The sequence below is a fragment of the Carassius auratus genome, chromosome 12, assembly GCF_003368295.1.
Source record: "Carassius auratus strain Wakin chromosome 12, ASM336829v1, whole genome shotgun sequence".
NCBI classification, from domain to species: Eukaryota; Metazoa; Chordata; class Actinopteri; order Cypriniformes; family Cyprinidae; genus Carassius; species Carassius auratus.
In genome coordinates this window covers 18,291,227-18,304,459 of record NC_039254.1, presented here as the reverse complement: position 1 = coordinate 18,304,459, position 13,233 = coordinate 18,291,227, and the positions used below count along the sequence as shown (strand labels likewise).

The window sequence follows — 13,233 nt, the reverse complement described above, 5'->3', positions numbered from 1 at the left end:
TTAACCGCGCGTGCGCTCCTCCTCCGAGCGCGTCAGATCGCGTCACAGGGGCGCTTCTGGGTGCAGCTAATACCACGAAAATGTACGGAGAGGAAAAGAACTTTCACGTCGTGTGTCGAATTCCTTACTGTACCTTATTTTATTTTTTAAACAACATGTTATTTTTCTGCAAACCCGCTTTTTTTAGGCATGTCTGCACTGTTAAAGTAGACTTAATAATTGATGATTTCAAAGAATTAGAGATTTATTTTCTATTGCTCGGTTATGTACACATTGGAGTGTTTATGATACTATTCGTGACCCTGGAGCACAAAACCAGTCATTATTATTTTTTTTTTCTGAAATTGAGATTTGAACGATGAATCCTGAATAAGTAGCCTAAGCTTTCCTTTGATGAATGGTTTGTTGGGATAGGGCAATATCTGGCTAAGACACAACTATTAGAAAATGTGGAAAATGAGTAGGCCTATGCAAAAATAAATAAATAAAATAAAAAATAAAAAATAAAACTAATAATCTAAATATTGAGATAATCAGCATTAAATTTGTCCAAATTAAGTTCAAATCAATGCATATCACTATTAAAAAATAAATATATATATTTACGGTAGGAGACTTACAAAATATTTTCATGATTTACTTAATTCGATTTTTGGCATAAAAGAAATATCCCCAATGCATTGTTGGCTTTTTCTACAAATATCCCGAGATACTTAAGACTGCCTTTGCTCTCCAGCTTCACATATTTGAGTCATTTAGTCAGTATACCTGTATAGTACGCTTTTAGTGTTTGTATGCATAACACCGTAGCTGTCTTTGTGTTTCTACTGAGCACATTACTGGGGAAGCCTATCTTATGGGAATTTATTTACCAGTTATTTATCACTCCATTTCACAGTAGGGTGTTTATGAACATAAGGCCTCTATAATTCATTGAAAGATGGGAACACTTGCGACAAAACTGATTTTGCAGTACAGTTCTGGAAAGTTCTAGCAGGTTGTTAACACAGTCTGTCCTAAACAGCATTAATTAATGGATGCGTTAATAATGTACGCAGTTCTGGTTAATGTTTATTTGTGACTTCAAACTTGGGAACGGAAAGAGACGCGTCTCTTGCAACATTTGTCGTTAGTGTTTAACAGCTCCTGGATGTGTGAGTAACAGGTAAATAAAAATACAGGAGTCAGTTCACTAGGTTCAGTGCTGCTGCTGCAGTCTCTCTGAAGAAGCGCAGTACTGCGCGTCACCGCACAGCGGCGCGCTCTAGAGTGCTTCATTCTGATTGGCTGACGGACGTTCTAATTCTTTAATGAAAGTTCCAGACTTTGACAGCATTATAGTTCCACATATCAACCGAACAGCTGCTTCAAAGAGCCTTAAAGGGCGAGTTCACCCCAAAACGAGCCCTAACGGAGGTGTGTGCTGTTTCCAAGATACTGAATCAGTGAGGTAAGAGAGAGATAATTCACACACAGGACAGCAGTATAAGGAGTTTCTGACTTGAGGAAATTAATGCAGGTGGAACCCCAGCTGACAAAAACAGTTCAAAACATGCAATATTATACAAACCCGATTCCAAAAATGTTGGGTATATTTGATTTACAATGGAATATAGATAACATAACAGATGTTGAATGTGAGACATTTTGAAATGTCATGCCAAATATTGGTTCATTTTGGATTTCATGAGAGCTACACATTCCAAAAAAGTTGGGACAGGTAGCAATAAGAGGCCGGGAAAGATAAATGTATATATAAGGAACAGCTGGAGGACCAATTTGCAACTTATTAGGTCAATTGGGAACATGATTGGGTATAAAAAGAGCTTCTCAGAGTGACAGTGTCTATCAGAAGTCAAGATGGGCAGAGGATCACCAATTCCCCCAATGCTGCAGCGAAACATAGTGGAGCAATATCAGAAAGGAGTTTCTCAGAGAAACATTGCAAAGAGTTTGAAGTTATCATCATCTACAGTGTATAACATCATCCAGAGATTCAGAGAATCTGGAACAATCTCTGTGTAAGGGTCAAGGCTGGAAAACCATACTGAAACCATACTGGATGCACGTGATCTTCAGCTCTTAGACGGCACTGCATCACACTGTTTTGTGGTCAGACGAATCAAAATTTTAAGTTCTTTAACTGGGAAGCCATGTCATCCAGACTAAAGAGGACAAGGACAACCCAAGTTGTTATCAGCGCTCAGTTCAGAAGCCTGCATCTCTGATGATGCTGAAGATACAGCTGCACATCACAGAAATGAATTACATTCTATGATATATTCTTTACTGTAATTTTGGTGAGTAGAAGAATACGCACAGTATATATAACAATAAATAAACAAGATAAGCTTGTAAAATAAATAGTACAAGTCTAACACACTTCATCTTGGAAGTCAACCTAAAACTGCACTTGATGCACATTATTTCTTGAGTGCTGTTATATAAGACAAATCAAATCATATTCCATACACATTGTTGTAATAGACATAAATAGGTCAAGTGTTTGAGAGTTAATGCTCTTAGCAAATACATTGTAATTGAGTTTCAAATGGCTCTTTCCAGGAATTTGAGTTGTTAAGTGCTCTTAAGGTCTGAACAAGGCTAATGCCTAATTAAATGAGTACGAGGCCTGCAATTAAACCCTCGGTCCTGCATAATCAAACCTTCAGCCCTGACATTTATAACGACCCTGAGAGGTTTGTGTCTTTGTATTTATTCATGTAGGTCAGCTGTCAGGTAATTCAATCCATAAGAGTTTATTAGAGGAGAGAGAGACGAATGCAAGGAAGTCTCAAGGACGATAGGAGACAGAAATTTATAATAAAAAGTTTTATAAATGACATGGATTAAAGTAATATATAAGTGCACTTAAAGCGAGACGCTGATAATATTTAGTGCTATTACTGTATTCATCACTTTACTATATAAAGTGCACTTTGTAACAATATCAAATTAAGTTTTACTTAACATTAAAAAATAGGTATTTTAATCATCTTTTGTCATGCTATTTTATGCATATTTTAGTTTATCAAAAATGCAGCATTCAGCAATTATATATTACAAAATATATAAATAATAATGAAATTACATAGAAAGATGTACTTTAGTCCTATCTGGGAAGGTAAAAAAACATTGTCAGGTTCAGTTAAATTCAATTTAAATTTTAAATGCAATGCATTTCATTTTTTTTTTTTTAAATAAAATTGCAATTGAACTTTTGAATCTTTTTGACCAAATCATTTTAAAAATAGCTCTCTTTTGTGATTCTGCAGTGGTTTTGCTGTACGTTTGTTTTTATGTGAAGCCAGTGAAGACGATGCAATGGATAGGACATGGTTTTCACAAGCAGTGTCTGGCCATTTTAACTAATTTTAACTCAACTCATAAAATATGGAAAAATATGATTGTTTTGCTGATGTGGCAGAAACTGAGTGGCACAGGACACTTCTATACTGAATCTACACACTCTTCTGAGCTGATAATGAGATGGATATTATCAACTAAACAGAACTGGAACAGAGGAAGAGAAAGTGATTAAGGCATTATTTAAAGAAGAAACGAAGCAGTAAACAGATGTGTTTCTTCTCCTCCTCAGTCCCAGTCAAAACAACAGAGCAGCTCCGGCAGGAAACCCCAAAGTAAGAAATTAATAAAACTAATTACTGGCACAGTGCGCAAATAAATGGATTGATTAGTTTGTTTTGAAAACAGTCTGGAGGTCGTGTTACGTAATATATTCTTCAAGAGATATGATGTCAGAGCCGCTGCCCAGGGTTCAGGATTGATCGTGTTATCATGCTGACGACATCAAATATCAGACGCTCATGGGATCCAAAATCATTGAGAGACCGTTCTTCAGTAACAGCCGACTGTTTGCTGGTTCAGGGGTCATGATTTGTGAGGATAACATGGTCTGTTAATGCTTTAAAGATAGAGTTCACCCAGGAATGAAAATGTGCTGACGTTGTCCTCACCCTCAGGTCATCGATAAATGAGTTTGTTTCTTCATCAGGTTTGGAGAAATGTAGCATTGCATCAGTGTCTCATCAATGGATGCTCTGCAGTGAATGGGTGCCGTCAGAATGAGAGTCCAAAGGAGCGTTATTATGGATTTGAGATAAAAACGTCTTAATGCTGGATTTGTTTCATCTTTTGTCTTCTCCAGATGTTAACTGATGGACTGTGGTGGATTATTGTGATGTTTTTATGACTCTCATTCTGACGTTTAATGTGCATTTGGGAAAGTTATTATAAAATATAATATTTTATATTTTTATAATTTTTATTTTATAGTGCAATTGTTTTAAAATTTGAGTAATAATAATAATAATATGAAGAAAGCTAAATAAAAGACACTAATAAAAGATTAAATATTTTATTCATTGCATGTCATGTGACTATTAACCAATATCAGAGAGCAATAAAGATGCAAATGCGTTCTTGAATACAAGCTCTCAGGGGGAAATATATGGCATCTAAGGGGTTCAGCTGACAATCTCTGGTCTGAACCATTAGAGAAGGAAGAAACCTGTACAAAGTGAAAGAACAGGATGTGTGCCATCTTACCTTTTTGGAAATAAAAACATGCATCCTCAAATAAAACAGAGCAACGTACATTCACATGAACGAAATGGACCCTAAAACAGCTGGTTTTAGCCCAGACGTGCATTAGGAATGAATAGAGGAAATGAACCACAATCACATCTTTAATGGTTATGATATGTGAGCAGACTACAGATTAGCAGCAGCTGGATATTGGATTGCTACAGCTGATGATTGTCATTGCATTCACAGTTTGCATTCAATATTGCGGGTAAAAGTGTTAAGCATGGATGTGCTCGTTAACTCTCTTTATACCATCAGAATATTACACAGATCAATCAGACACAGTCGTTTAAATGCTGCAGGTGTTTACATCAGAAATCTTCTGCATCCACACTTTCAGGAATCTGAGCATCTTTACTTGTGCTTGCAGCGCTGGCTCCTCTGCCGGTAGATCTCCTCAGTGAACGCTCTGCAAACATGAGAAGATGAGCGCAAACACAGACTGTGAGAGAGAGAGAGAGACACAGAGAGAGAGAGAGAGAGAGACACACAGAGAGAGAGAGAGACACACAGAGAGAGAGAGAGACACACAGAGAGAGAGAGAGACACTGGCCACAAATAGAGCAGAAAATAGGGCCTCAGTCACTGATGACACAGAGGTGCTTAACCTTCAGGAAATGTTAAGAAAACATCTACAAGCTGCTTTATTGTCTATTCATTATATATGGGGTTTGTGATTCTTGGAACCCTGTTAATTTGGGACAGAATAGTCTAAATGCAACTGCAAACATTAACTCAGAAATCCAAAATGAAACATTCTAAAATTTTTAAAACATTCTAAAACAAATAAAACCGAAAGTGATGTGGTCTAAATAAGGCTACTAACAAATTAAAATGTAATCATTAAATGTAAATGTAAAATTTTTATGCAAAAAAAAAATTAAATGTAAAATAAAAACAAAAGCTAAATAAAATTAAATAAAAAGTGATGTACAAAGGTTCAGATGATGTTATATAATTAACAATTAACAAACATTTACTCTAAAATCAGAGAAATTGTTTAAAAACAAAGCAAAATAAAATACAAACAAACAAACAAATAAAATTAACTGTCAGCAAAATTAGGTGCTTAACGTTCAGGAAAAGTTAGCAAACCATTTTATTAGCAGTTTTAGTTTCCATATAATGTTATAAATGAGGTTTACAAGTTTTGCAGTCCTGTGAAAATGTGAAATTGTGTCTTAATACAATTTTAGACATCGCCAACATTGACTTAAAATCCAATATTAAACACATTATTTAAAGAATAATAATAATAATAAAAGTAATATAATTAGAATATCATCAAAAAGTTGATTTCACTAATTCCATTCAAAAAGTGAAACTTGTATTTTATATTAATTCATTACACACAGACTCAAATGTTTATTTCTTTTAATTTTGATTATTATAACTGACAACTAAGGAAAATCGAATTCAGTCCCTCAGAATATTAGAATATTGTGAAAAGGTTCAATGTTGAAGACACCTGGAGCCACTCTCTGATCAGCTAATTAACTCTAAACACCTGCAAAGCCTTTAAATGGTCTCTCTGTATAGTTCTGTGGGTTTTACGCAATCATGGGGAAGACTGCTGACTTGACAGTTGTCCAAAAGACGACCATTGACACCTTGCACAAGGAGGGCAAGACACAAAAGGTCATTGCAAAAGAGGCTGGCTGTTCACAGAGCTCTGTGTCCAAGCACATTAATAGAGTGGAGAAGGAAAGGAAAAGATGTGGTAGAAAAAAAGTGTATAACCAATAGGGATAACTGCACCCTGGAGAGGATTGTGAGACAAAACCCATTCAAAAATGTGGGGGAGATTCACAAAGAGTGGACTGCAGCTGGAGTCAGTGCTTCAAGAACCACTACACACAGACGAATACAAGACATGGGTTCCAGCTTCACATTCCTTGTGTCAAGCCACTCTTGAACAACAGACAGCGTCAGAAGCGTCTCGCTTCAAAAAGGACTGGACTGCTGCTGAGTGGTCCCAAATATCAGGGGTCCCAAAGCAAGAGAGGAGAGGCGCACAATCCACGTTGCTTAAGGTCCAGTGTAAAGTTTCCACAGTCAGTGATGGTTTGGGGTGCCATGTCATCTGCTGGTGTTGGTCCACTGTGTTTTCTGAGGTCAAAGGTCAACGCAGCCGTACACCAGGAAGTTTTAGAGCACTTCATGCTTCCTGCTGCTGACCAACTTTATGGAGATGCAGATTTCATTTTCCAACAGGACTCTGCACCTGCACACAGTGTCAAAGCTTCCAGTACCTGGTTTAAGACTATGGTATCCCTGTTCTTAACTGTCCAGCAAACTCATCTGACCTTAACCCCAGAGAAAATCTATGGTGTATTGTGAAGAGGAAGATGTGATATGCCAGACCCAAGAATGCAGAAGAGCTGGAGGCCACTATCAGAGTAACCTGGTCTCTCATAACACCTGAGCAGTGCCACAGACTGATCCACTCCATGCCACGCCGCATTGCTGCAGTCATTCAGACAAAAGAGCCACAGCTGAGTATTGAGTGCTGTACATGCTCATACTTTTCAGTCGGCCAAGATTTCTAAAAATCCTTTCTTTGTATTGGTCATTAGTAATATTCTAATTTTCTGAGATACTGAATTTGGGATGTTCCTTAGTTGTCAGTTATAATCATCAAAATTAAAAGAAATAAACATTTGAAATATATCAGTCTGTGTGTAATGAATGAATATAATACACAAGTTTCACTTTTTGAATGGAATTAGTGAAATAAATCAACTTTTTGATTATATTCTAATTATATGACCAGCACCTGTATATATAATTTTGTATTTTATTTTCTTTCTAGTAAATAAGTGGTTTAATAATCGGGATTTGTAGCTACATTCAGCATTTTTATAAAACGAGCGCTTCAGAGCGATGTTTCTGTGCTCAGGTCTGACTGCTAATGAGCTGTTGTTTTTGTTTTAGTGCCATTAAAGTGCACTTCTCTGACCGTCTCGGTCACCATAGAGACTTGTCAGAGTCCTATATTTATTCCTGTCTCTATGGAGGAAATTTGGCAGCTTTTCTGCTGAAACTTTTATTGCCACAGCAGAGGATTGACCTTAACTTGCATCAGTTTTAGCGCTTGTGTCTCAGAAATAAAGAAGAAACAAGAACATGTCTGTGCATCAAACCCGTGCTTTTAATGTTGTTTTTTAATGTTGATATCTCATAAACTCCTAGATATCCTTTTATAAAAATATTATTTGTGTTAATTTAATGCATTATGTATTATGGTTAATTGATTTAACCAATATAAGATATTTTACACCTAGAAGCAAAGGGTAACGGAGAACAAATTATTATATAATATCTAATTTCATAACTGTTTATAATTTTTCTGTATACATATTTATTATAAGTGGAACAAACACAAAATTATAAGTGGAAAAAAAGAGAAGAAATTCTTAAAAAAAACTATTTACTGAATCTAAGCTATAAATAAATAGGAAACAGACAGAGAAACAGTTGTTGGTGTGTTGCTATTATTATTGTTTTATTTTTATTTTATTTATAATTTTTTATTCATAAATTATTTATTTAATTTATATTTACTTAATTTATAATTATTTTAAGTGTTTCTTGATTTAATTTTTAGATATTTAGCTTTCAAGCAAACAAAAAATAAATTAAAAGAAAATTAAAAACTATACCCGTTAAACATCCATAATAAACAAAAATTTGTAAAATTAAGATTAAATTAAGATGTATAATTTTTGCATGGTTCTGGATCATTTAAGTGTGATTTACACTGGTTTTTTTGAAGTAGTAGCAATTCAAAAGAATTACTAAAGAATTGACAAAAAAAATTATAATGCAAGGTAAATCCAACTATTTCACAATCAGTCATGACACAGTATATGGATCATGACTAAACACTGACAGAGATTACACACTTACCCTTCATATGCGATCGCTACTTTATAGGACAAGCCGACCACAGCGGTCAGGATCACTCCCACAGGACTGGCGCTCCTAAGAGACAAACACACAACATCCTTTATTCATATTCATAACCTTCTTCAGATTTATGTTCTGGAAATATATGCAAATCAGTGAATATTTTATTAGATGATGCCTTGTTACTTGCAATACACACACACACACACACACACACACACACACACACACACACACACACACACACACAGGTTTGTTTTAGTGTAAAGTGTGTTCATCCCATAGGTGTAATGGTTTTTATACTGTATAAACTGTATATTCTATGTCCCTTCACCAACCCTACACCTAACCCTAACCCTCACAGGAAACTTTGTGCATTTTTACTTTCTCAAAAAACTCATTCTGTATGATTTATAAGTGTTTTGAAAAATGGGGACATGGGTTATGTCCTCATAAGTCACCCTCTCCTTGTAATACCTGTGTCATACCCATGTTATTATACAGAGTTGTGTCCTGATATGATACAGAAACAAGAACACACACACACACACACACACACACACACAAATGTACACACACACACACGCACACAACGCACACACACACACACACACGCATGCACGCACAAATGTACACACACACTCACACACAAATGCACACGCACACGCACACACACACACACAAACAAACAAACACACACACACACGCACACACACACACACACACAAATGTACACACACACTCACACACAAATGCACACGCACACGCACACACACACAAACAAACAAACACACACACAAACATGCATGCACACAAACACACACACACACACACAAATGTACACGCACACACACACAAACAAACAAACATGCATGCACACAAACACACACACGCACACACACACACACAAATGTACACACACACTCACACACAAATGCACACGCACACACACACACACACAAACAAACAAACACACACACAAACATGCATGCACACAAACACACACACACACACACAAATGTACACGCACACACACACAAACAAACAAACATGCATGCACACAAACACACACACACACGCACAAATGTACACATCATACAAACAAACACAAACACACACACACGCACACAACACACAAACACGCACACAAACACACACACACACACACACAAATGTACACGCACACACACACAAACAAACAAACACACACACAAACATGCACGCACACACACACACACACACACGCACAAATGTACACATCATACAAACAAACACAAACACACACACACGCACGCACACAACACACAAACACGCACACAAACACACGCACACAAACACACGCACACACAAACGCGCGTGCGTGCACACACACACGTGCCCACACACACACACACACGCACACACACACACACACGCACACACACACACACGCGCGCACGCACACACACACACACACACACACACACACAACCCAAAATATTAACCCAATCCTAACAAAGTAATGATTCACACACATTCAAGCACTGACTGTATCTGAACATGTAAGGAATAAAAAGTCAGTTACTGAAGTGTATGTGTGTCCGTCTCACCCCTGACCTGATTCTACTAGTGTTGAGAATAACAGTCAATTACTGACCTCTCCTCCCTTCGGTTCAACAAAACACCTTCTGATAAAAACACAACTGAAAGCCATGATCACTGCAGTCCTGATGTAATACGAGCAGACAAACTCCTGACACAGAGGCTTTTTCAGCAAGAACGGGAAAACACAGAAGGAAGCAGGTCATTTTAGATGTTATTATCTGCACCTTACGGTCAGAAGCAGATAACATGACACACATTCAATACAAGAGAGAAGAATTACTGTTATTATGATTATGCAATTTGCAGAAAACCTACAGTAAAAGTAAAGGAAAAACATTCAGTGCAACAAACCTTTCGAATAACAGTCCTGATATTTTCATGTTTAAATAAATTAAATATAATTTAAATTTTCAATTTAACCATTTGAAAGGTAATTTTTATGTTTTATTTATTTGTGCATTTATTTCATTAATATTAATATGATGTATTTACTTTAAAACTGAAATAAGTAATGCATAACAACTTTGTCCCAATGAGTCTTCAATTTGATTGCACGCATTGTGCCATTATTCTAAAACATTCTTTTCAGTGTAACAAAGAAAAGTAATACAATTTAAAAATATATATAATAAATAAAAATTACAATATATTATCTGAATTGTAAAGTATTTTATTTATCATGGTATTATTTGTTCATATCATTTATTAACATAAATTCATATTAATTTCAAAGTTTATTCTACATTAATGAAAATCTAATGTATTTCACTATAGAGAATAATGGAAAATACACACACAAAAAATAATAATAATAATAATAATAAAATTAAACTTTCAGTCTCAATACAATGTTGAACAGGAGGAAAATGTTTAATTTTTCTGCAGAATAGAATAGAATAGAATAGAAAGACAATTTATTATCCGAATTGTAAAGTATTTATTTATCATGTTATCTTAAATTCATATTGACAAACCGTAATTCTATATTTTCAGTAATGAAAATCAGTATTAAGAATAATAACATAACATAAATATATAATAATGCTAAAAATAAAATTTAACTTAAAATATAAAACAACTGCTAAATGCATCAGTTATGATAATCATGAAGAAAAAGTTTAATTGTTAAATAAATAAAATGCACCAAAAAATGCAAAAAAAAATTCAAATTAATATTAAATTAAAATTGAAGATTAGAAATCTCTTGGTTTAAGGGTGAAGCGTCAGGTGTTTTGATGAAATCAGGTCAGGTCGGCCTAATATACACATTTCTGCTCCACTTCTCTGATTTGATTCGTTCTGACGGTGGCTTCTGGTTTCTGCTAGTTAATTATTAGCATTCAGCTTCACTCTTCACATTTACAGCCTGGATTTAATCAACTTTAGCTCGTTCCTCACACTGTTACAAAGCCTATAGCCTCCGAGACACTGTTTAGAGCAGCATCTAACTCCATTTAGTTATTTGCAATGAAATGTTTTAAATATTAAACAGCTGAAAATATTCACCAGTGATTCAGCAATGAACGCATGTATTTAAACAAGCATGAAAACTGATTTCTATTAAGGTCTGTGACTTGACTTTAATAATTAATAATACTCAAGTTCACGGTGGAAAGCTGAGGGGAATCTGTTCCACACATTTTCTTTTCTTATATTTCCAAACCTTATATTTCTGACAATAGAGAGTGCACTTACTGAAAAGTACAGATGATTTGACCTTTTCCTTTATCTCATATTAAGTGCAAACTGAACTTTTTTCCTCGTGCTGTGAAACCGAGCACCGAGGAACATTATAAAAGCTTCTGGGAAACATTCATTCAATGCAAATATGCTCCTAATAACATCTGACTTCTTCAGAGAAAGACATCAAGTGCTGTTCATTAATGCCCTCCACAAGCATTCGGGTTAATTACAAGCTACTGGCCAATCACACGCAGAACATCTGATGAAGGTTTCTGTGTGCATTCCTCTGGGCGCAGTATAACGTCACATTAACCAAACGATAGCCTTCATTGCATTAAATAGTAATGACAGTTCATTCTTGACCTAATTGCAGCCTCACAGAGGGAATAATGACTGGAAACTGGGTTAATATGAAGCTTTGAGGAGATTTCTGTCATCATATCTCACCCTCATGTCGTTAGAAACCTGAACGGCTTTCGTAAAAGTGGTCTATACGTCTTTTTAATAATAGCATATGAATGCTGTGTGCAAGATCCATAACAGAGCAGCTGAACTGGAGATTCATGATTGAATCGTTTAACCCTAGTTTTGTGAACTGAATTAGAAAAATAGAATAAAATAAAACTAAATATTATCTGAAATGTAAAGTATTTATTTATCATTGTATTATTTGTTGTATCTTAATTCATACTGATTTAAACTTTTATTGTAATGAAAATCACTATTGATAATAATGGCAAGAAAAAAATGAATAAAAATATAAAACGTATAGACTCTGCTGATAACCAGGTATGAAATGTTTAATTGTCATATAAATAAAAATAAAATATAATAAAATAAATAATAAATAAAAATGCACCTTCTAAAGTGTTTTCTCAATTCAGATGATTCTAAGATCTGATTTAAAATAATTATTTTTCTCACCATTTCTCACAAAATGTTAAATGCTCTAGCATGAAGGTAAACATGGGCGGAGTCTCTGCTAATAGTGCTGTGTCCGTCAACAGAAGTGGGCGGGGCTAGTCAAGTGTGATGACACTGAGACACTGCTTATGATTTATGGGGATTAAAACTGTAACTGTTCTAATACAACAAATGTGTTTTTAAAACACAATATATCTATATTTTAAATACAGAAAGAATCACAGTAAATGTATTACTTTATGTTGAAACTGTGCAATCCAAATGGATGGAAAATGTATATGCAACTCAAATGCATAAATCTTAAATTTGGGCTGAAGTATTTTGGATGTAACTGCATGGACAACAGTGATCAGATCAGTCTTCATGGTTATGAGATGCTTCTTTTCAGCATTTAGACAGCATCTTTTATGATTCCTGTGCTGATTGAGCTGCGGATGCTGTAAAATAATGACCAAAATTGCTTTAAATGACCTCCTCAAAGACTTCCTCATGTCCGCTCATATTCATTCATAAGTTACCTAACAA

The 13,233-nt window shown here is 35.2% G+C and overlaps 1 protein-coding gene across 3 annotated transcripts in view; it reads right to left on the bottom strand.

Annotated features, from left to right (window-relative positions):
- Window positions 1-4,693: 4,693 nt before the first annotated feature.
- Window positions 4,694-13,233, bottom strand: part of pemt (phosphatidylethanolamine N-methyltransferase) — a 58,321-nt gene continuing 49,781 nt past the window's right edge. For all 3 annotated transcript variants that reach the window (XM_026277417.1, XM_026277416.1, XM_026277418.1), the window contains exons 6-7: window positions 8,518-8,592; window positions 4,694-5,017 (exon numbers count right to left, since the gene is read on the bottom strand). In XM_026277417.1, the coding sequence (XP_026133202.1) occupies window positions 4,963-5,017; window positions 8,518-8,592 (130 nt within the window). In that variant the 3' untranslated portion in view covers window positions 4,694-4,962. The remainder of the gene's footprint in view (window positions 5,018-8,517; window positions 8,593-13,233) is intronic.